The sequence below is a fragment of the Rhamphochromis sp. 'chilingali' genome (genome assembly GCF_963969265.1).
Source record: "Rhamphochromis sp. 'chilingali' genome assembly, chromosome: 11".
In the NCBI taxonomy this organism is placed as follows: domain Eukaryota; kingdom Metazoa; phylum Chordata; class Actinopteri; order Cichliformes; family Cichlidae; genus Rhamphochromis; species Rhamphochromis sp. 'chilingali'.
Genome location: NC_137938.1, coordinates 13,100,402 through 13,123,523, shown reverse-complemented (window position 1 = coordinate 13,123,523; position 23,122 = coordinate 13,100,402). Strand labels below are relative to the sequence as shown.

General features: G+C 41.3%; 1 protein-coding gene across 9 annotated transcripts in view; it reads left to right on the top strand.

The window, feature by feature from the left end:
* The first annotated feature begins 329 nt into the window (after positions 1-329).
* The window catches only part of LOC308404971 (CUB and sushi domain-containing protein 3-like), a 251,895-nt gene continuing 229,102 nt past the window's right edge, over positions 330-23,122 (top strand). For 8 of the 9 annotated variants that reach the window (XR_013973240.1, XM_080895307.1, XM_080895306.1 and 5 more), the window contains exons 1-2: positions 330-848; positions 16,850-17,072. Coding sequence is in view for 8 of the 9 variants with exons in the window: in XM_080895307.1 (XP_080751433.1) it covers positions 671-848; positions 16,850-17,072 (401 nt within the window). In the remaining variant the exon portion in view is untranslated. Of the gene's footprint in view, positions 849-11,990; positions 12,181-16,849; positions 17,073-23,122 lie in introns of those variants that run through there. The other variant, XM_080895308.1, reaches the window with a different exon arrangement.

Sequence of the window (23,122 nt, the reverse complement as noted above, 5' to 3'; positions counted from 1 at the left end):
TAACACCCCCACACCCTTTCCACCTCAAACACACACACACACACACACACACACACACACACACACACACACACACACACACACACACACACACACGCTCTCATTAACACAGTACGACTCTTTCTCAGTATTTGCATTCTTCTTTATGAGAAGAATGCAAATAAAGATAAAGATACCTCCCTCCTTCTCCTTTGCCACCCACACCTTGCTGTTCCCACTTCATGATTTGTTACCCACACATCCGCCAAATCATACTTACACAGGACGCTCTCCCTCTCGCACCCTCCCCTCCCTGCTCCCACTGCCACCTTTCCTCTCTCACTCTGCCTGGCTCAATTGCCGATCGATAAAGCCAGCATTCAAACTGTAGACCAGACTCTTCTCCGTCATCAGCCGGTTTTTAGGGATTCAAAGGGAAATATGTTGAACGGCAGACACAAGAGCGCGCCAGCAGAGATCCTTGCACTTGATGCCCCTCTCAGCAGAGATGGTTGAGCCCTCGTCCAGGTTGCTGTGGTCCTATCCTAAAATTCAGTCTTGCTCACTTCTCTCCTATCAGCTGACGAAGCGCGGCGGGCGGCTCTGCCTGTTTCTCCTCTGAGAAGGGAATCTACTTAAACCCCCACAGAAAGCGAAAACTGGCCATAGGTTACATGTTTTAGTTGTGAACATGAAGGGGATTTACAGAGACGGATACTACGGCGGATCTATTGAACTACGGGACGTTTTCAACAGGAGATGCGTTAAATGTGGCAGACGGGACTTTGTTCAAGCCAAAACGATGAGGATTAGAACGGGGATTGTTTTTTGGAACCTCGTCTTCTCACTGATGTTCACTTGTGTGAAAGGTACGAGCCACTGCCGCAATTCTCTGCATTTTCGAATGCGCTTGGTGTGCCTCGGTGTGTGTCTGCGCGCGCATGTGTGCGTGCGTGCAAGAAATCAAAACCTTTAACGTTACAGACGTGCACATAATAGCCTACCTCGGCTCTCTGGATGGACTTTTAAGGGACGCATTTCGGCGGTTTTGCGCTCAATGCAGGCTTTGACAGATTCGCTCAATAGATATTCTTGCGGTAGCCTACGCTTCTTCTAATAGCCTACGTGAGCTGCTTTGCTTAGTAGGCTAACTAGTGAATTGTTGAGGCGCAAGTGCACGCGCCGCACATTGATCATGTTAAGAGATTTTGATTTTCTTTTGGGATAAAGCCGCGCGCATTTTCTCGTTTCTGGGTCGAGTTTTTCAAGTATTTATGTGAGATTTGCGTCAGGCCGGTTTCTCACCAGAAACGTTACTGAACCCATTCAGGGACCGAGGCAGGTTAAGTGGTGTAGAACCAATTTGTTGGCTGGTATTTATCGAAGTTGCCAGTGCAGGCAGGTGTAAGGTGGGCTTCTTAGTATTCTGGTGGCTCTGTCTCTGTGTCTGACCATTTCAGTGCTCGATGTAGCTGGTGAGGTAACAGCTGCTTTAGTTTATTTTCCCTCTGTCTTCTTCTTATATGCATCAGCAAGATTTAGTCAGACCAACAACTGCACTAGTAAAATGCCACTTTCCCAGCAGTTTTCAAAATAAAGTCCTTAAAAAACGACTTTGAGCTCGATTGTGTCATCTCTCTGTTTTTATTTTAATTAGATTCATGCTGTTCACTCACTACAGCTTTTGTAAAAGTCAGTCAAAGCGACGAGTGCTTATTTAGCACACTGCAATTAACATGTCCTCATCCGCTGTTCAATGGCACGTAAACAATTGCAGAAAGCAAAAATGAAATTCTCGTGCCCTTGCAGTGGAGTTACATGTCGAAACAGAAGTGTGTGTGTGTGCATGAGTGTGTCTGTTTGAGTACCACACACTACTGGGTGAAATTCTCATTTCTTACTAAAATCCGACGCAAAGAGCGAAAGAGAGAGAAGCCATCAAAATACCCCCCCAAACCCCCAAAATGTGTTACTTCTGAATGTCTTTGCGTAAAACACATTAACGATGTTTTATGCGTGTGACTGAATGGCTACCTATCTGTTGCATGCATGTATTTATTTCCGAATGTGGGGACTCACAGATATTAATTTACATGCAGATTGCTCGGCCTGTGAGTAATTCCAACGTCTGTCTCTTGGGGGTGGATGAGATGTGCAGCATGCAGAGTAGCAGCGCCCACCAAGAATGAGCCAAGTCGAGTGGAGCAGAGTCGGGCACAGTGCTGTTTCATCACCACCCACACTGTGGCAATGTCAAACCTTGAGGCCACTGCCAATCCTCCTAGTTCTGTTACTTATTAGGGAGACAGCCAGCCAGGAATTGGGGGAGGGCGTGGGGGGAGGGAGAGGAGGAGGACGTGAGGAAAGGGGAGAAGGCCTGGATCTTCTTTTGGAAAAGAGTGGAGGAAATAGTGACATGGCGCAATGAGAGGAAGAAGAACTATGGAACAGTTGTTGTTCCTCAGCCTCTGACAGTTGACACAGTGTTTGCAGAAGTAAAAAGATATCTGCTACATCTGGCCTGTGACTCACTTCTCCTTCTAAGATAATGATGCCATAAAAAAGACTCCTATCTGGCAGGGTTTGTACAACAGCACTTTTCTAGAGGTCTTTTTTCAGTGACTATAATTAGATTATTTTTGAGCCAGGATCCTGTCCTGGATGATGCACAGTTCTGATTCTTAGGTATCTCCATCACCTGTCTAAATCTTGGCACTGTGCACATATATAATGAAGTTGAATGAAAGTTTTGCAACTTGTTGTGCAGAACAGATACAATGTCACAATTTCATTAAAAAAAACAAAACTCATTGCAGCAGTTCGATTAACTGTGGAAATTCAATGCAACTTGGTCACATCCTTGAAGAGAATATAATACTGCGTATACAAATTGAAGAGGATAAACTGTAGACATTGAAGTTTTCTGTGGTTTTAAAGATAAAGTCCTTAAAAACATGAAGAAATAGATGATCAAAATAACTGGTTCAAACACCAATTGAATTCCTTTGCGCTGACAATGAACAATCTGTCTCTCTTCCCTTGGGTACAAAAGCGGCCTTTGTCCGTTTTTTATGGTTGTCGCAATGCGTTCATCGATCAGTGGACAATCAATATGTTCACAACAATAAATCTTCTGTACTTACAGAAGAAATGGATAATATCATGTGAATGTAAGTGGTGATGCTCTGAAGAACCAGACTGTGGTTATGTGCACAGCTTGCTTCATCTGCCCCCTTTACTCGTATAGTGTTTATGGTTATTAGAATAGTGAAGCAGATGGATGCTGTTTCACTTTATATTCATACTTTTTATGGATTTAATTAATTTTCAGTGGTATTTTGCATATCAAGATCTGCTCAGACATTCATTTTTTGTTGTTTGGGTCTTATAAATGAAAATTAGGAAGGTGTGTCCTCATAGGAAGCTGAAGGGGCAAAGAGACCACAGAGGCTCTGGGCTGTATCGTGGACCCTTGAAAAGACAATGAACGATTAATGATTGCAAGCAGATTGTTGAAAATTGTCCATCTGTCGTGTGGCACTGCTTCTGTTTATTGTGACTACATTGTATTTCTGACATTTTCTTCTATCTCTCACGTGTGTGTGTGTGTCTGTGTCTTTATTAAGTCTATACTGGGCAGTCTCTAATTATTGGTAATCAGGTGGGTTCTACACAGACTGTAATCTGGCCACTGAGCCCTTGATGAAGACTTTATCTCAATGTGATTATGTAAACAGGCTGGGAAGGCTGCTGGGGCTAATCAGGATTACAATTTGTCTGTGTAATTATATTCTATCTTGTGGGAATGCTGGGCATTATCCAACTGCCTCCAAGGTCCACAAAAATGGTCGAAGAAGATGAAGAAGTACAACCCATACAGTTCCAAAAAAGTTGGGATGGAGTTTAGTATGTAAATAAATATGCAGTCCAGTGATTAACAAAATCATATAAACCTATATTGAATTGTAAATTGTACAAAAACATCATTTTATACTTGAAATGTAGGCATTTTTATTATTATTATTTAAATACTTATTGAACTTGTGCTACAAAAAGGTAAAGACCTGACAGAACATCTCATTGCTAATTAGGCTGACTGGCAACATGTCAGTAAGATGATTACTGACTGTTTCTTTCAAATGTAAAGGAAAGGCATTCTGGGCAAATTGTTTGACATTCCAGCATTTAATAAGATGTCTTTGTGCTATACTAAATTAAATACGGATATTAGATGACTAGCAAATCAGTTTCGTCTGTGTTTGCTCAACTTTACAGAGTCCCAAAATATTGAGGGGAAATAAAAAAGAGGATTTTACTTGGATGTGTTAATAAGCTCTTTTCCTGGATGATGATACGTGAACTTGGAACAGCTAACATTTTACGCTCTGGCTTTCTTATGTTTCTTTCAGTGCTGATATCTTAATGGATAGTCCAAGTGGCATACCAAAGTAATACTCAGTTCACCCACTGGCCGCTCGCTCGTGGCTTCAAGCCTGGGCCAAGCTCTTAGATGTTGCTGACAGGCCCCTGTGAAGCCTGGATATAGTTTGATGGTTCTGATGAAGTCTGTTTTAATATAACTAGTATTCTTGGGGGAGATAGACTGGCAACATCTTGTATTCAGGAAGATAAACAGCTCACCGTTAGCTGAGATTAAATGCAATATGTTGAGGTGAGGCCAAATTGAGAGTCTACAAATTCAAGCTGGACCCTGTTGTGCACATCAGGTGCAATTTTAAGTGAGGATTAAACTCATAAATGTCTGGAGTTATACTTACTGAAAGAAACTTTTCATTTATTTAACAATATTCATGCATTTCTCTTTACATTTGAAACAAATAAACCAAAAAAAGGAGATAAGTCATGGGACAGAAATTTGGAAACAGTTGCAGTTGTTGGCCCTAGTTGGGAAACACTATTGAAAGAATTTTGCTTACACATCAATTAAAAGGTAATATTGTAAGAGATGATATTCTGATTTTTTGTTATAATTACTGTTCTTAAATGTTTCTACAGTGCAGTATATTTTCAGTAGTACTAAATTCATAACACATGCATGTGTCTTCATGGATGTTCTTTCTCAGTGGCCACCTGTTTGTGTCTGTGGTTGTCAGCTGAAGTTCTGATGTGTGACAGGAGAGCACTGTCTGGGAAAATAAATGAAGCAATGTGAAGCTAACTATAAAGCTAGATTGCTCAGTGGCTGTTACCATGAATCTACAGCATGTCTTCTCAAATAAACTAAACCAATTTGCTACCAATGTTTACAATGTTTCGGAGGCAGCACATGGAGATTATATAATCCATCTACACACACAGGTAGACCAAGAACAGGCTTTTCCCCTTTAGCAAATGAATTATTAGATTTTTCAAAAGGTAGCTTTGTGTTCTTCATATTTGGTCTCACAGAGGCTGTGCTTAATTAAACAAATTTCTTGTAACAATCTACGAGTGGCCTGTCAGTCTTACTCGATGTCAAATATCAGTGGCAAAGACACACAAAAGTATCGAAAATGTAATATAGGGACCTGTTTACATGGTATGGTAATAACTTGCTGTTTTACTAAAGAAATATTGGGGCACTCTCATTCACTGCCAGTTTAGTTACCTCATCCTGGTGCTGAAACTGAGACAAGATGCTCACAGAGTAGCATCTTAGAAGCGGCTGAATTCTTTACAAATACTTTAATCTGAAAGTTACTTCTTTTTATCTCAAAAATAAAGTCTCTTATCCAGTGTTACAGGTGAGAAGACACAATAAGGCTTCTGCTGTGCATAGTGAAACAACCCATTGATTAACTAATAATGAATTCAGGGTGTCATGCTGTTTGCCTTAGCTTTTTGTCCTGGCCTGTAGAGTTGCATTTCTTTTAAGCAGTTATTCATCCATTTCCATATCTGCACATATTGGGTTTGGGTTTTTTTTCCCGTTTGTTTTAACTTTGCCTGTTTAACATGGTTTGTCTGGTTTGTCCAAAATGCTTCTTCTTTCAATTTTCTCGATTGAACCAGGACTCGCTTTTTTCATAAAAGCATTAATAAGTCATCAGTTAGGTCCATTTAAAACACAACTTAGGTTTTAATATGCTGCAAAACAAAGACCTTACAAGGTGGCAGCCCAGGCTGAATAAGAGTTTTACATAGAAAAGATAAGTGGCCAGATAAAAAACAAATTCTTATCCTGTGTGTCTTTCTTATGTCTCTTCGGGAAAAGTGAAGTGTTGATGTTATTGTTTGTTTGGGAGATTGGAGGCTTGAGCGACAGGCATCCTATTAGATGTGTTGTTGGCTCACAGTTTTGTGTTGTACAGCAACTCTCACAGCGGTGGTCTGGCATCAGGTGCAATATGCCTCAGTAGCACTTTGAGGATCTACTGGTGTCTAGCCATAAAATACCATATCTGCTGGGAAGTAAGTAAAGCACGATGAGCTACAGTAGTAGTTATTAAACTAGGTCACACAGACACACAATCGCTGTTATTTCTGTACACAACAGTGTGTGTTCATACTTATGCATGTGCCAGCTGGGATTCAGCGTGGCAGTCTATTTGATTTGACCATTTTTCACCTGAGTATGTGTGTGTGTGACCATGCACTTATGCATGTGCCAGCTGTGTTTCAGTGTATTTGATTTTACTATTTTTCAGCTCAGTGGTTGGCAATTCAAAATCACCAAATCTAATACTTCACAGCCCTTTCCCAAATTGCAGTGACACACTCATGAGGTAATAGTGATTCTCTAGGAAGCCTCTTTTCTGTTTTTGTTGTAGGGAGCCCATTTCCCTTTCATCAAGCATGCAGACAAGCGTAGTGAGGGACTGCGATAATGCACATTCTATCAATATGAAATGCAAAGGTGCAGTACAGCCACGCAGATAAAATCCTTCTTTTTGAGGCCATCAGTCTAAGATTCGTGTCTACTAAAGTTGCTGTTCTGGTTATGGTGAAGAAAAATGACTCTCTCTTTTTCATGCAACACTTTAAGTCTGTAAGTCAGAGAACAGATTTTGATAGCTCTGAGAGAAAAGTTCATGAAATTGGATAGCAGACCTTCAAGATTCATGATCCAGAGGTATGACAGCAAACAAGCAACAAAAAGAGAGACAGGAGAGAGACTCTCTCCCTTTCTTTCTCTCTCTCTCTCTCTCTCTCGCTCACACACACACACACACACACACACACACACACACACACACACACACACACACATATGTATTCTCACATTTATCTCTGTTCTTTTCAAAAGCTATGATCATTGAAGAAATATGCTATAACAGTTGTACAGCGACCACTGAATGACTACAACCACTCGATCAAACACCAACAGGTTTCAAAAATGCCCACCAAACCAGCAGAAAATTTAGTACTAAAATTTCCACTTGAAATATCCATAGATGTGCAGATTTTGCACTTGTGATGTAACTGTCCCAACCTATTATTTGGTGTGTCGCAGAAAGCAATCTCCCCACTGGAACACTCAGTAAACATACTAAGGTTTAAAGTCATTGCTGATCCCCAATAATTCAAGTGCAGCTTTGATCCTGGTGTCTGCAGCTATATTTGGCTTTCGTTTTTAGCATTTTGTGAAAGAGTCCCTTCTGTTTGGATCACAATATTCAAAACGCTGCACATGAAAATCCCAGCCTCAATTAGCTTGACAGTGCAAGATTTAAAATCAGCACTCTGAATCATCAGCACCGTGTTACACAAGGTCCTGATGATTCTGTGTTTTGTAAAGGTTACGGAAGCAACAGCAATACAGGGACTTTGCAGCAAATGAAGTCTATGAGGATATTTGTTGACCTTTGCTTTGCTTTGCTTGGAAAGACCTCCTTCTTTACAGCCAGTGCTGTGTAACAGGTCTGATGGATATCTTCATAATGGCTGATTCACCGTTAAGGTCGGGTGCAAATCAATGCAGGTTTTTTTAGTGCTAAATTTGATGGCTAGGGGAGGTGCTATGGCCTTCCCCATCCATTGTATTAGGCCATCATCGTGAACAATGATGAAATGCCATCCAGACCAAGAGGTGTCCTTGACTAAGCATTCACTACAATCATTCATGAGGAAATGGAGTATCAAGCAAGCAGAGAAATTACTTCAAATACATGTGGGGGGGAAAGCACGAGGTGCACAGCTGTTTTAAGTATCTTTATGCTTAGAACACAGTTGTGCATGTTTATGCACTGCAATTGTTTTACAATGTCTTGCAACAGTTGCAAACATTTCTAAGTTGCTTTTGACAAGAAAAGGAGAAACCAGTTCCCCTCGTCCATCTGTAGTTTCTCTGGTCAGTTTATGTCACATAAACACACTTAACAGGTATGCGCATATGTGGGGACAAATGTAAGTCGCTTTGTTTCAAAGCATCTGCCATACATTTGAAATGCAGTGATGCACTCTGACATTGTCTGACTTTGTTTGTGTAGCATACTTTCCGCTGACACTTTTGTCCTTTAACAATGCCTAGTAGAGACCTTTATCCAAATGTTGCGCTGCAGTGTGTGCCCTTGTTCTTCTTTTTATTTTTTCCCTCGACACCTTTTAGAGCGACATGCAATTGATGAAGAGCAAATCTGCAAAGCATTATACATTGTTTCTCAGTAACTGACGCCACTTTGCGAATAATGTGACATTTTATTTTCCCCTAACAAAAACGCTCACACACCTGTGGTGCTCATGGAGGGGACGAACAACATTTCTTTTATTGTCCGGAAGCCTACACTGAAAGCCACTAATTAGAACACAAAAGGATTTATTTCAATACTACACTGATTGCTGAAGCTTTTTGTTAGATTAGATAAACTTTATTGTCATGTGCAGCCTGCCACATAAAACGGGCAAATAATACACAGTCAGTAAAATAGAAATACAAAACAATAGACAGCAGATAAAGTTAATAGACTTCAAGGGCAATATAGCAAATGGAACACAATAAATTTGCCAAACTAAAGGCCGCGCTCTTTCATCAGAATGCAACAGTTTCACTGCAGGGGGAGAGAAGAGACTCTGTGTAGCAGTTAAATCTGCCCTGCTGGATCCTGAAGCGACTACGGTGCAGGTTAAACTATGCTTGTTTATTTTCTGTGCCTATTTAATGATAGTCTGTTCAAAAATAGTCAATTGGGATGGGCAATCTCTCATACCCATCAGCAACCATCCATTACCCAGTGGCCTGTTTGTCACTCATAATAATGCGGATGGCAGTAAAATGACTGCTCCTCCCCTCTCCTGCTGCACATAATCACTGCTCTTTATGGCCCAATACAGATCTGCATTAATGGCGGAGGACAACATATTGGCTGTTTACTCGTTCATGGTGCACCAATCATTTCATACACCAGTCCATGTACTGAAAAGCCAAAAGTGCTGTCTCTCATTTTCCTCCATGCCTAAAGTAAATCTTAAATAACCCACTTAGCATGCAACAAATTTGTTTAGCCCTTGAAAAATAATAGGATATTCTCGATGATGCATAATATATTTTGTTTACAAAATCAATCTTATTTTTCATCCTGTGGTTCATTAACTGGTTCATTCTGCCCCAAATCTCTGTGCTCACTACACAAAAGGAGATTACATTCAATAGTTCTGTCTCACCCTTTTCCTTTAGTGAGAAGCACAACAAGGCCAACAACAAATATACATATGCATACTCAAACACGTGCACGCACCCACATGCACACAAACAGAAACAACAGCACATACGCATGCACTCTTATTTTAGATTGACAAATACCTTCGGAAATCTCATCAGAGCTGCAGACAACTGCCATTTGTCTGTCTTTGTCTTGCAGAGCAAGTATAACAATCTGTTATCAGCTTCAAAAGTGTGGTGTGAAAAAATGGACCGTGCTTGTGTGCACGTCCAAAAGGCTAGGGGTAAATGTAAGCATTTGAGGAACAGCTGGGGCCATTCTTGAGATGTCTGTCAGGCTGCCTGGCCGCCTGCTGAGGCCACTGTTTCTGCCAGACTCATGCATTATGATACTGATTCATATTTTTCGGAACCATATTTTCCCTACTGTGCAATCACAGCATGTTGTTAATTTGGTTTCTCATCACAATTTATGGACATTTTTTGCAGCGTGGCACTAACATGGGGTCAGAGAAAACTCTGGGGATTGCCTTTCACAATTGAAATGATGATGGAGGTTAGAGCAGGCAGCTGAGCGGTCACAGCAAAATTCAAGGATGAGATGCTGTTGGTCTAAGTGATAAATTAATTTAGTGCATGTCCTCTCTCCTGTACAAGGAAGCACATGTTGTCGTTGCATTTTCCTTTGAAGTAACAAGATGAATGCTTACAGTGTTCTTTTTATAGATGCAGCTTTTATGGAGCTGACAGCGCTTAACATATTACAAGCTTGTATGATTCACAGCATTGAAAAGGGGGATTCTAATTCATTTGGGGGGAAAAAAGGGGAAAAACAAGGGAGCCAATAGATATGGGTGTGAGGATGAGAGGTAGAGTTGCTGAGAAGGAAGGAGATAAAGAACAATTCTTGGCAGAGGGGAAAGTGAATTAAAAAAGGCAAATAAGACACACATAAGTAGGAGAAAAATTGTAACACAATGGTGGAGAAAAAAATAACAAATGGCGAGAGACAGTTTTGAGAGTTGAAGCAAGGATAATGACAGATGAAAGGAATACATAAAGCTGAGGAGTAGAAAGTGGGAGATAAAGGTAGAAAGAAGGGGGGGGGGGGGGGGGGGAGAGAGATATCTTGGCAGTGAGCATCTGTTCTGTCATCCCCAGGACATCACAACAATCAGCCACACAAACACTTCTAAGCAGTTCACACAAACAGCTTTACTCTGAATAGTTTGCGACATTAATCATCTAATGCTTGACAAACATTGAAATAATTCAAGGACAAATAGAGCTCTTTTGGGTGGCGGGTACAATACAGAGGCAATAATAGCAGACTTTTACTATTTACAGGTTAGTTTGTCAAAGACCAGCACAAAATGTACAGGCTGCTTCACTTTTATGTTATTCTTCTGTTCAACACACTGTTAACACACAGGTACAAAACTGTGTGCTGCCCTTTCCATAGTTCAAGTTTAGTTTACTTTTAAGCAGTCGTAGTTATGTAGCACTGATGTAAGCTTCTGTGTCTATCTATCTCTATATATTTTTACTCGACTGTCTTACAGTCTCACTCGGCCCAAATCAAATCAAATGTCAGCAGTATTCTTTTTGTTATAACATTTAAAGAGGTACCCCAGTGATTTAGTAACACAAAGTGAAACATCAAAGCACCAGAGAACAAGATCTCCTGACTTTAGTCCACAGCATAGGTCAAGTTACAAAACACTGAAACCAACCACATTTCCCATAATGCAACTTAATAGCCTATTTTAAAATAGTAAAGGGACTGCTACTTATATAGTGGTGTTCTATTTGCTTGAACAATCAGAGATGAGATAAGATAAGATTTATTAGTGCAACAGTTGGGAATTTCACACTATAACACCAGCAGAGTGGACAAAGCAGCATAACCTAACAACAGTAAGGCCATCTATACTACAAGCCTCATTCTCCCATTCTCACAAGCTCGTTTTTCTATGCTTAAGTGCTTTCTGTCTAACAGTCACACTCCGATGAACGCATCAGCAGCAACTCCGGGTTCAGTATCTTCGCCCAAGGATACTTTGTCATGCAGACTGGAATATCCAGAGATCGAATCACCAACCATCCGATTAGTAGACAACCTGATCTACCTCCTGAGCCACAGCCACTTCAGAAATACTTTAATCCCACCAACCATTCTCACTATGTTATTAGATCTATTCTAGTCACAAGTTTTAGTTTTAGTTTTCTTTGGTTTTGAGTCATGTCTCCAGTGTTTCTGTAATGCCTGCCTTTCTCTTATGCCTTGGTTCTTTTTTTCATTTTTGTCTTGTTTAGCATTAGTATTCTTGCTACGATCGGCTATTTCCTGTTTTACTTTGAGGGGCTGTTTCTTTTTTTTGTCCTGTGTACTTCCTGTCTGTTGTGCCCTGATTCCTTGACTGTTTTCGCCTCCTCGTTGTTAATTGAGCTACCATGTGTTCCTCTGCCTGCTGTTTCTCATTAGTAATGCTGCACTTCCTTTTGTCCTCACTGAGTAATCTCTCTGTTTAACTGGATGGATCCTGTTTATTGATTCATGGATTTATTTGGATTCCTGGGGCCTGTTCTTCGTACCTCGCTAAGTAAGTTAGCTGGATTAGATTGTTGACGATTTCGCGTGATCTTGGATCGTTCGGTTCCCCGAAGCTCATCCGGGACTTGCTGTCATAGCAACAGAGCCGTAAGCGTAAACCTGCTCGGGAGCAGGTTTACTTTATGTAAACAGGATTAGATCGCGGCCACGCAGGTATGTCCGCTTCATTTATACGAAAGCAACAGCGATAAATAAATAACATCAATGTAACTGAAGATAATGCAGCACTTGATCCTTTTATTGATGTCACACAGATACATACAGGTCATTTCCTAAAAAAGGGAAATGTACTATTAACATTCTATTACATGTATGTGATTATTACAGATGTAATTCATATTTCAGAGTAGTAATTATAAATTACTTCGTGTAATCAAGATGAGAGACCACGGCTATAAAAGCCAAGGTGGATTTGGGAAGCCTGTCGCAGCCATGTCCTGTCCGTTTACGCGAGCAACCCATTGCGGAAGGTGCAAGATTGATAAGGAGAGTCCTCAGAATTCAGCATATATTGCGGGACAGACAGGATCCTTTAGCTCAGCGCGACAGTGTGCTCATTGAGAGATATCGATTTTCCCGTGAGGATATTATTTACTTAACCAACTTGTTGACGAGGGGGTGCAGGACCACCACCTGTCTTTTTTTGCTCTGCCCTTTTCTTGGTTGCTGTTATAAACAAACAAACAGATTATTTCAGGGTCTCTTTCCAAGAGACGAAAAGCAATATAAGTGATAAATATTACCATTCTATAGAATATTCTTATATTTCACTTTTACTTGTTCCCATGTTCTAGTGGGTCCTGTTGTGGCTCTAATGTGAAAGAGGATATAATATAACAATATAATATAATGTAATATAATATTGGATAATATAGTGTAATATAATAAATCTACCCTACAGCCTACTGGTGTTGGCCAGAGGGGCCGATGGCGCGATATGGCAGCCTGGCTTCTGTCAGTCTGCCCCAGGGCAGCTGTGGCTACAACCGTAGCTGCCTCCACCAGTGTGTGAATGTGAGAGTGAATGAATAGTGGCATTGTAAAGCGCTTTGGGTGCCTTGAAGAGCGCTATATAAATCCAATATATTATTATTATTATTATTAAATTACTTACGAGTTTAATTTGTCAGCAACTTTCTGCCAGCCCTCTCTCCTTGCTTTTGCAGCCTTTGCAGTGTTCCCTTGCGTTCTGATTAAACTCTGAAACTCCTGAAATCCCTCACTCAGGAGTTCTTGCTCTGCTGCCGAAAAATACCGAGCCGAGCGCGCTCCTTCGACATTTTCGCCGACCAATCAGAGGGTTGCCGATCAATGTTTCTACTATCGATGCGTAGCCCCTTTTACGACACCCAGTGAGCTCACATTACTGCGTCCAGCTGTACTAATCGTCAACGGAAGGTGTGTTCGGAGAACCGGATTAGCGAGCTCACGGTTAGCGCGATGGTTTGATCTTGGATGTGTCATTTGATCTTGGATGTAGTGAGCGACGTACGAAGAACGGGCCCCTGCTTTCTTAACTGTTTTTGACTTTGTTATTTTGTGCCTGTTTGTGTCAGCCATTAAAGTTTTATTTTTCAGCCATAAACAACCAGAAACAGACTTCATGAGGGTGGTTTGAGGCCCTAACATCTTCTAATGAGCCCTGTGGTCACTGCCTGGCAATGTGGAGCCCACCTGGCATTTGCCATAGAATACCAGAATTGGCAGGTCCACCGCTGTGCCCTGTGCTTTTCACATGAGCACCCTGAGCAGATGACAGAAATGAAAGCGTCTGGAGAAAAGGCAGAGAACATTATGATGTCTGTCACATCGTTCAGCATGATCGGTGATGGTGGTCCATGCAGGGACTTCTACTGGCTAGGCAGCTTGACTGCCTTTGGGTACTGGGATGGAATGTTTGGGCCTATTCTAAGACCCTATGTTGGTGCAGTGGGTTCTGGGTTACTCCTGGTGAATAGCAATGCCCAGCCTCATGTGGTGAGAGTATGCAGCAGTTTCTCAAGAATGAAGGAACTGATAGCATTGACTGGTAGCCTGACTGAAATCCAACAGGACATCTCTGGGACATTATATTTCAAGCCAACCAATGCTGCAAGATTGTACCTCAAAGTGCAGTGACGCTCTGGTCCCTGACATTGTCAGGCATGCGTTGTGTACATGGGGGCCATACAAACTACTGAGTAACATTTTGAGTTGCTATAATTAAATTTTGACAAAAATGGACCAGCCTGCCACATCACTTTTTCTCTTTTTTGGGGGGTTGTCTTTGAATTCAACCTTCTGTAGGTTGATCATTTTCATTTCCATCAAATGATATAACACATTATCCAGTCTATATCAGTAAAGATATATTTATATATTTTAAACAGTGCATATTCCACTCATGGCAGGACCTCTTTGAATACAGCATAGGCAAATTACCCAAACTTTATGTATAAAATTTGTTGAATAGCCTTTTAAACCAACAACGCAAGTCTTTTTCCTGTCAATAATTCTGTGTAAGACTAAGCTTGTAGACTAAATGGAATGTCACAGAACATTATGTTAATTTTATTTGGCATGACTTTCTGTGGTAATGACTTGGTAAAATGGAATTTTGGCAAAATGTATTCAAAAATATTTTCATAAAAACAGCAGAGATCACTTGGAAAGGAAACAGGGCCAGACACCAGGATTCGGATAGTACTTTAATATGCATTTTCTCCCTGTACAAACCAAATCTTTGTAATGTAAAACAACAGTAGTACAGCTGCAAACACTGCTTCTCAAAATTTTTTTAGACCATTTTGTCTTAGGAAGACATAAAAATGCAACAGCACAGCACCTACAAATATCACATTACTTATTGGCCAGACGTGTATGTCATGCTGGCAGATTTCTGGTCCTGATGTGCCATCAAAAATCCATATTTTTCCACCCATGCTCATAACTTTGGTGGCTCATTGATGAGTGCTGTTCTGGCAATTTATGATATTCCCAAGAGTGCTTGAATGCACATAAAGCACCATGTCACAGGTTGGATCATGTTGACCCTGTAGGCGGCGCATCAATGGTCCAAATTTGCCATGATTACCCAGTTTGCTCTGTGCTGGCGGAAATAATTGCAACTTAGATATGCAACAAATCTTGGCAAGAATTTGTCTCCTCTGCATTTAGAACAGCAGCTCATCACCAGACATTTTATTTTATGCATTACATATAGAACTCTACTGACACACTATGTTTGTAACTGTTTCTATGAGAAAATCACAAGAGATTACATAAAAATGAACACGGGTCAGGGTGCACAGTATATGCATGAAGATGTACGGTTCTGGGATTCTAGGCCAGAACCCCTGTGCTTTGCTGGGTCATGACCCCGTTGAGTAAAAACTGCTGAAAAATGCAGTATTTCAGTGCATTATCATATATTTCATAATAGACCTTGTTTTGGTAGCTATACACAACTTCCATGCTTTTCTCAAAAGTAACAAAATGACAGTCTGACAAGAAGGAAATTAATTTTTTTACTTTGCTTCACAGTTTAACATTTTAACTGTTTTGTCACTTCAGTTTATAAAGCAACCAGATTATTATCTGTCTAGTTAGAGGCCATTTCAGTGGCACAACTGCCAAGTGATCTGTGTGTTTGCCTTTTTCCCATACTGCAGTGTGTGTGTGTGTGTGGGCAGCACACTATGCAAAACATCCTTTACTTACCAAGTGTGAAAAGCTAATTACACAAGGGGTAAATTGTGGGGGGTAAACCATGCATCTTAATTACGTTTGCATTTCATTAGACAACATGCAAGCTAGCCTGAAATGAAAAGGGGACGCTCTTTGCATTGTGACACAGTGTGCATGGGAGCAATTCTGTGTAACTACGGAAGTACTCTGGATGTGGAAGTGTGGAGGGAATAGGTGTGATATTGTGAAAACAAGGTTGTTTAGTAGTGGCACTTACGTTCCTTTGCATCAACACTACAAAGGTTAGCAAAGCAACCAGATTACTGTAGCTTGACAGTGATGGTATGAGGTTTAACATAATGTGTCTAGGGTATCAGTTCTCAGTAAGCTGGTGCAAGACAGATGACTAATCTGCTGTTAAAAGCTTGAAGCACCAAATCAGAAGACTTTACTTGTTGCCTATCTCTGGCACTTTTAGACCCTATAAAAAAGACTCTAATGACACATCACAATCTTTTTTAAAAGCATCCTCAGTTATACATTTGTTATATTACTGCAGCTGCAGCTTTCTGCATTTTATTGTCATTATTTGATCTGAAAGAAAACAGAAATCATAAATGGAAACACAAAACTTGGCTCTTAGTCAGCTGGTTGCCAGATTTCTCTCGTAGCTTCTGCCAGCTGAGAACAATGGGGATTTTCCAAACAATTTGATCTCAGTTAAAGAAATATTGCACATGAACATCATAGGGTGCATTCAGTTGTTATGAACAAATGCTATTTGGAATTGTCTCTGTGCAGGCCTGTTTAAAATATCTCTTTTATTTATTGCTGCTTGAACGCTTGCAGCAGACGAAGTTTATCAAAATGAAGTACTCTTTTTGTTTCTGTGCTGCAGAGCATTTTACTTTATTATTCTTCAGCTGAGAGTCTCACACAAACCCATTATATGCATTGGATAATGATGTTGTGTTTGTTCTCTTTCCTTCCAGGTTTTATCCATTCTTGTGGAGGCACTTTAAAAGGCAGGAATGGGACAATAGAAAGTCCTGGCTTTCCATATGGATATCCAAATGGAGCGAACTGTACCTGGGTGATTGTTGCTGAGGAGGGGAACAGGATTCATATAGTTTTTCAATCTTTCGCTGTGGAGGAGGAATATGACTTTTTATCTTTGTATGACGGGCATCCACACCCGGCTAACTTCAGAACGAGGTAAGAAAGCGGCAGTGCACCTTCAAGGCTGTGTTTGAAAGCTGGCAGACTGGGGTGGAAAGATGCAAGGGAGGGAAGCCTTCAGTGCTCAGTTCTGACAGAAAGTTTATCTTTAGGCTGCACATGACAAAGGCTACTTATTTTCTTCAGGGAGATGTCAGGCAAGTCTGATGTGGTGTGCAAGGGGTGTTGTGTGTCCAGTCTTTTCTGACATCGTTTTGAGTGGAAATGTAACCGCCTTCTGAAAACTGAAGATTTTTTTACTGAGGAGAAGGGAAGTGCTGCATGACTCTGATGGCTGATCTGACAGGTGCTCTTCAGTTAAAGTATACATAAAAAAACAAAGTCCACGAAATCTTGTGTTGTGATGCATGGGTTAGCTCACTACCTATCTTTTTTATTCGACTGCTTTACTGGAGGAGACAGAGGTGGAGACAAACATCAGAAAAACATGAACATCAAACACAAAGATTTCCTGTTGCTTTCTCTGGTCACTGAACAGGCAAACAACTGTTTCCTCAGTGAGCTTCCTAGATTCTTCCAAAGTCCCTGTTGCTTTGCATTTTCAGGCTGCCCTCTTAGTATTTCTCTCTGAAAGTATTATTTGGACAGTAAATTCACACAATTTTTCCAAAATGGGCATCCATGTACAGAAACAGACGTACTAACTGCTCAGGGTTAAATTGACACGTTTTCTCAGATAACACCATTCTTGGCCATTTTTGTGGTACATGCCTTCCTCAAGGATTTTGATTATTAAAATATTGCTAATGCTTTTTATTGAACACACTGATCACCAACTCAGTGCTCAGTGAAGCCATCAAACTGTGCAAATTGGTTTAACTGTGAAGGTTTTAAGCCAATCATCATTGACGTGCTTTATGAGAAAATATCAGTAAATATATAAATAATTCGTTGTTTAAAGGACACGTTATATATGTGACTCATAAAAAATCTGCACTCTAGCATTCTTGGGATGTTCTATTTTCTACTTTCCCAAATAAATCCTCCTTTAAAGAATCATTTTATGTTTCACTTTCAAAGGAAAAAGCCATTTAGGTCTCACATTTTCCTTGTCAAAACTAAATTGCTCAAAAATAAACGCGGTCTTCACAGATAAGCGTTATGTATATTATGAGAAGATTATCTCTACGCTGAGCTGATAGAGAAGTGTGGATACACAGATCATCAGTTTTTAAACCTGTCAGAACCTTTTCTTTCTTTCTTTCTTTTAAAAAGAGACATTTTGATTACCCACTTCTATTCACAAGCATGCTCCATCAGAGGCGAAAGTGGGGTCCAGTATTTCACAGTGAGACACTCCAAGAGGCAGTGCCAAATGATTTCTCCTGGCCCATTTATGTGGTTCAACTTCAGTGGAAGTGGACTGAGGTCACTGATAATAGAATACAGGATTTATAGCAAAGAGTGACAATGAAGGAGAATAATTCTAGTGCTGAATCACTGCTGATACTTTAGCAGATGAATCACTTTAGATACTTAAAAGATCCAATTGCATAATACCATCAGGCTTATACACTGAAAGGTTTGTCACCACGTTGCTCGATTCACCATCGCATCCTGATCTCACAGTCTCACGTAAGTCTTGTCACAAACAACCAGAAAGAATCAACAGTCAGAAAGAACCAGTACGAGCAATAATCAGTCATGTTGCAGAAATACTGCAAACTGAACCAAACCAAAAATCTTCTGCTATTCCACCAACACACTGACTCACGCTTGTTTTAACCTTAGTAACATTTAAAAAACAAAAGCAAAAAACCCACAACAGAATTCAAATATTAAAAGGTTTTCAATGTCAGAATTTTTATTTTAATCCCAGTCCTACCAATTTACAGCGAACCTCAGTAACTACTAGCTCATGAGTTCAAAGTGAGTTTAGCCAACTTCACTACAGGTTGCTTCTGCAGGTCTGATGAATGAGGCTGACTATAAATAACTATATACGTTATTATCCTTATTAGAAACAGCTGTTCGATGGGGAATATAAAACTTATAAAAGAACAGACAGGTGTGGGCTGAAATACCAACAATCAGCTGCTTGCGTTTTGTGTGGGGTTTTTTTTGGGTTTTTTTAATAAAATAAACTATGCCTGCTAATGTGGTTACTGTCCTGGCATTAGTTCAAATATAGCCAGGACAAAATAATTTCTTGCCTTGTTTCTTTTGTAATCATATGTTTCTGAAAACATCAAGGAAACAAAACTGTTGTTTTAAATTTTGCTTTCTTGCTTCGGGATAAATTTATATTCTTATTTAACTGAAGAAGATTTATCTGCTTGTCATTATTCAGTTTTCTTATTGTAGCGACATGATTTCAGCTGTGACAATGTTGCTATATTTTCAAAAAGACAATATTTTTTTGTCTGTGTTGATGATTCTTTTTTTTAAAGAATGGGATCAGTTTTAAATGTTGTCATGGTCATAAGTCCATCCCTTATATAATCAGTCATGGAGACAGAAAAATTGCTTTACTTGTGCTAAATTTCATGTGGGCGTGTAGTTTTCCCAAAACAGCAATTAATGCTTGTCAACATTCAGCAAGCCAGACTGTTACTGGACTGACCCACTATCAAACCGTTGTGGCTTAAAGCTGAAATAAATATAGTGTTAGTTTTAATCTAGAAATGACTCAGACATGTTCCTTAAATGGTAAAATATAAAAGATTTTAATTTAGATAAATAATCTCATTGTCTCCTAATTCAACAATCATTGCAACAAACTCGGTTCAACTGTCATGCTTTACCTGAAACCCGAGCCCTAATTCAAATAACATTTGCCAGTTTTTAATTACAGTTATTCTGAACGGTTATGTAAATGATAACATGATATTATCACATCATGAAAGGAGTTCACTGAAATTGAAAATAGCATTCCCTGGAGTGGATCATTGTTATTTCATGTGTTGAATGATAATACAGTTCTTTAATACAGTTCCTTAATTTGTTGGACAAAGAAATGATTTTTTGTAGTTTTCCCTCTGTACACCGTCACATTGGATTTAAATCAAACAATTAAGATGTGATTGAAGTGCACTGTTAATTAAAGATGGTTTTTCAATATTTTTTCTTTTTTCCAGTAACTGTTTAATAATTGCACTTTCATACATGGCCCACCTGTTTCAAGTGGCTCAAAATTATTTGAACAAGTGACTGACAGGAAGTTGGTTTTTAAAAAAAATATAGCTTTTCACTGTAATTTTAAATATGAAACCCAAAGAGATGTCACTGCAAGTGAGAGAAGGCATAATTAGGCTCAAAAGACCATAGAAGACAAAAAAAAAAAAAAAAAAAAAAAAAACATCTTAAGGAACCTGCACAGTTCTCTGAAGAAAAAAAGGGAGATTAATGTGTCCTAGAATGATAGGGAAAAAATATGGAGAAGGAAATAAAGAACTTCCAAAGCATAACACATTATCTAACACGGCGCCGGTGAGGTCGGCTGCCGTCACGACTGCTCCGACCACTTTTTCTTTGTCTTTGTTTTTTAAGTTAGTTTTCAGCGTTTCTAAATCGGCAAAATCATCACCATTGGGTACATTAGGTATGACAGTGACACTCTTGTTTCTATTGGTATACAATGTACTCACAATTCGAAGTTTTTAACTCCGGATCCGAGCTGGCCGAGTGAGATCTCGAGGGAGAACAAAGGGAAGCGGCGGCGGCCTAGAGGGAAGCGAGCCGGCGTCAGGAACAGGCTGAGAGCTCGTGCACACCGCACACCTCTGCCTAGCATCCTGCTCGCCAACGTCCAGTCACTGGAGAACAAGCTTGACGACCTCAGGGCCAGGATAAAGTTCCAGAGAGACATTCGGGACTGCAATCTCCTCTGCTTCACCGAGACATGGCTGAACCCAGCGGTGCCGGACCACGCCATCCAGCCGGCCGAGTTCTTCTCGGTTCACCGCATGGACAGGACACGGGACTCGGGGAAGTCAAGGGGAGGCGGCGTGTGTTTAATGGTGAACAACAACTGGTGCAACAGTGCGAACGTTGTTCCTCTCACACGCTCCTGCACACCAAATCTGGAACTACTGTCCATCATGTGTCGTCCTTTTTATCTACCTCGGGAATTTACATCGGTCATTGTAAGTGCCGTTTATATTCCACCACAAGCGGACACGGTCACCGCCTTATGCGAGCTGCATGAGGCACTCACACAGCACCAGACACAACACCGGGACGCTGCGCTTATTGTGACGGGGGACTTTAATAGCGCCAACCTCAAACGCACAGCGCCGAACTTTTATCAACACATCACCTGCCCCACCAGGGGTGAAAGGACACTGGACCACTGCTACACTACGGTCAAGGACGGCTACAAGGCACAATCCCGCCCCCCGTTTGGCAAATCTGATCACGCCGCCATCTTCCTCATGCCAAAATACAAACAAAGGCTGAAACAGGAAGTTCCGGTTCAGAGGAAGGTCGCGTTACAGGACGCACTCGATGACGCAGACTGGGGCATGTTCAGAAACAGCTCCGACGATGACGTCAACGTGTTTACGGAAGCGGTTGTGGGATTCATCGGGAAACTAGCGGATGATACCGTGGAGACAAAGACTATCACAACGTTTCCCAACCAGAAGCCGTGGGTGGATAAAACCATCCGCGACGCTCTGAGATCCCGCACCGCTGCCTACAACACGGGACTCATGACGGGGGACATGGACCCGTACAAAGCCGCGTCATATAACGTGCGGAGGGCGGTGAAAGAGGCGAAGCAGCGCTACGGGAGGAAACTAGAGTCACAACTCCAACAGAGTGACTCTAGGAGCCTGTGGCGGGGACTAAGGACAATAACGGACTATAAAGCACCAACAACCGGTATGACGAACGCGGCCGTGACTCTGGCAGACGAGCTGAACACTTTCTATGCTCGCTTCGAGGCTGCAGCTAAGGTCTCCAACAATGCTAGTGTTAGCGGCGCTAACGGCTGCAGACAGGAAGATACTGCCAGCACCGGAAACGTTCTCGTCATCTCCGAGCATGAAGTAAGGAGAGCCTTCAAGAGAGTGAACACCAGGAAAGCAGCAGGACCAGACGGCATCCCAGGTCGTATCCTAAGAGACTGCGCATACCAGCTAGCTCCTGTGTTCACTGAGATATTCAACATCTCTTTATCTCAGTCGGTGATCCCCACATGCTTCAAAGAGTCCATCATTGTTCCTGTCCCGAAGAAACCCCACCCTGCTTCTCTCAATGACTATCGCCCTGTAGCCCTCACCTCAGTAGTGATGAAGTGCTTTGAACGCCTGGTCAGAGACTTCATCATTTCTTCACTACCAGACACACTGGACCCACTACAGTTCGCTTACCGTCCAAATCGTTCCACAGACGATGCCATCTCTCATCTCCTCCACACATCACTCACTCACTTGGACACTAGAAGGGGGAATTATGTTAAAATGCTCTTCATAGACTACAGCTCTGCATTTAACACCATAATTCCCTCCACACTCACCACCAAGCTGGAGCATCTGGGACTCAGCTCATCTATGTGTCAGTGGATCTCCAACTTCCTAACTGGCAGACCACAGGCAGTAAGGATGGGCGGACATGTCTCAGCCTCCACCACTCTCAGCACTGGAGCCCCCCAGGGGTGTGTTCTGAGCCCCCTGCTGTACTCTTTGTACACATATGACTGTGTGGCCACTACCAGCTCCACCACCATCATCAAGTTTGCTGACGACACCGTCGTGGTGGGCCTGATCTCTGATAACAACGAGACGGCCTACCTGAAGGAGATTAGGAATCTGGACAACTGGTGCCAGAGGAACAACCTCCTTCTAAACGTCAGTAAGACAAAGGAGCTGATAGTGGACTTCAGCACTAAGCAGGAGAGGAACTACCAGACCCCCGTCATCAACGAGTGCCCAGTGGAGAGAGTGGACAGCTTCAAATACCTCGGAGTTCACATCACGCAGGACCTGTCATGGTCCTGTCACATCAACACCGTGGTGAAAAAGGCCCGACAGCGTCTCTACCACCTCAGACGCTTGAGAGACTTCCAACTGCCCTCCAAGGTG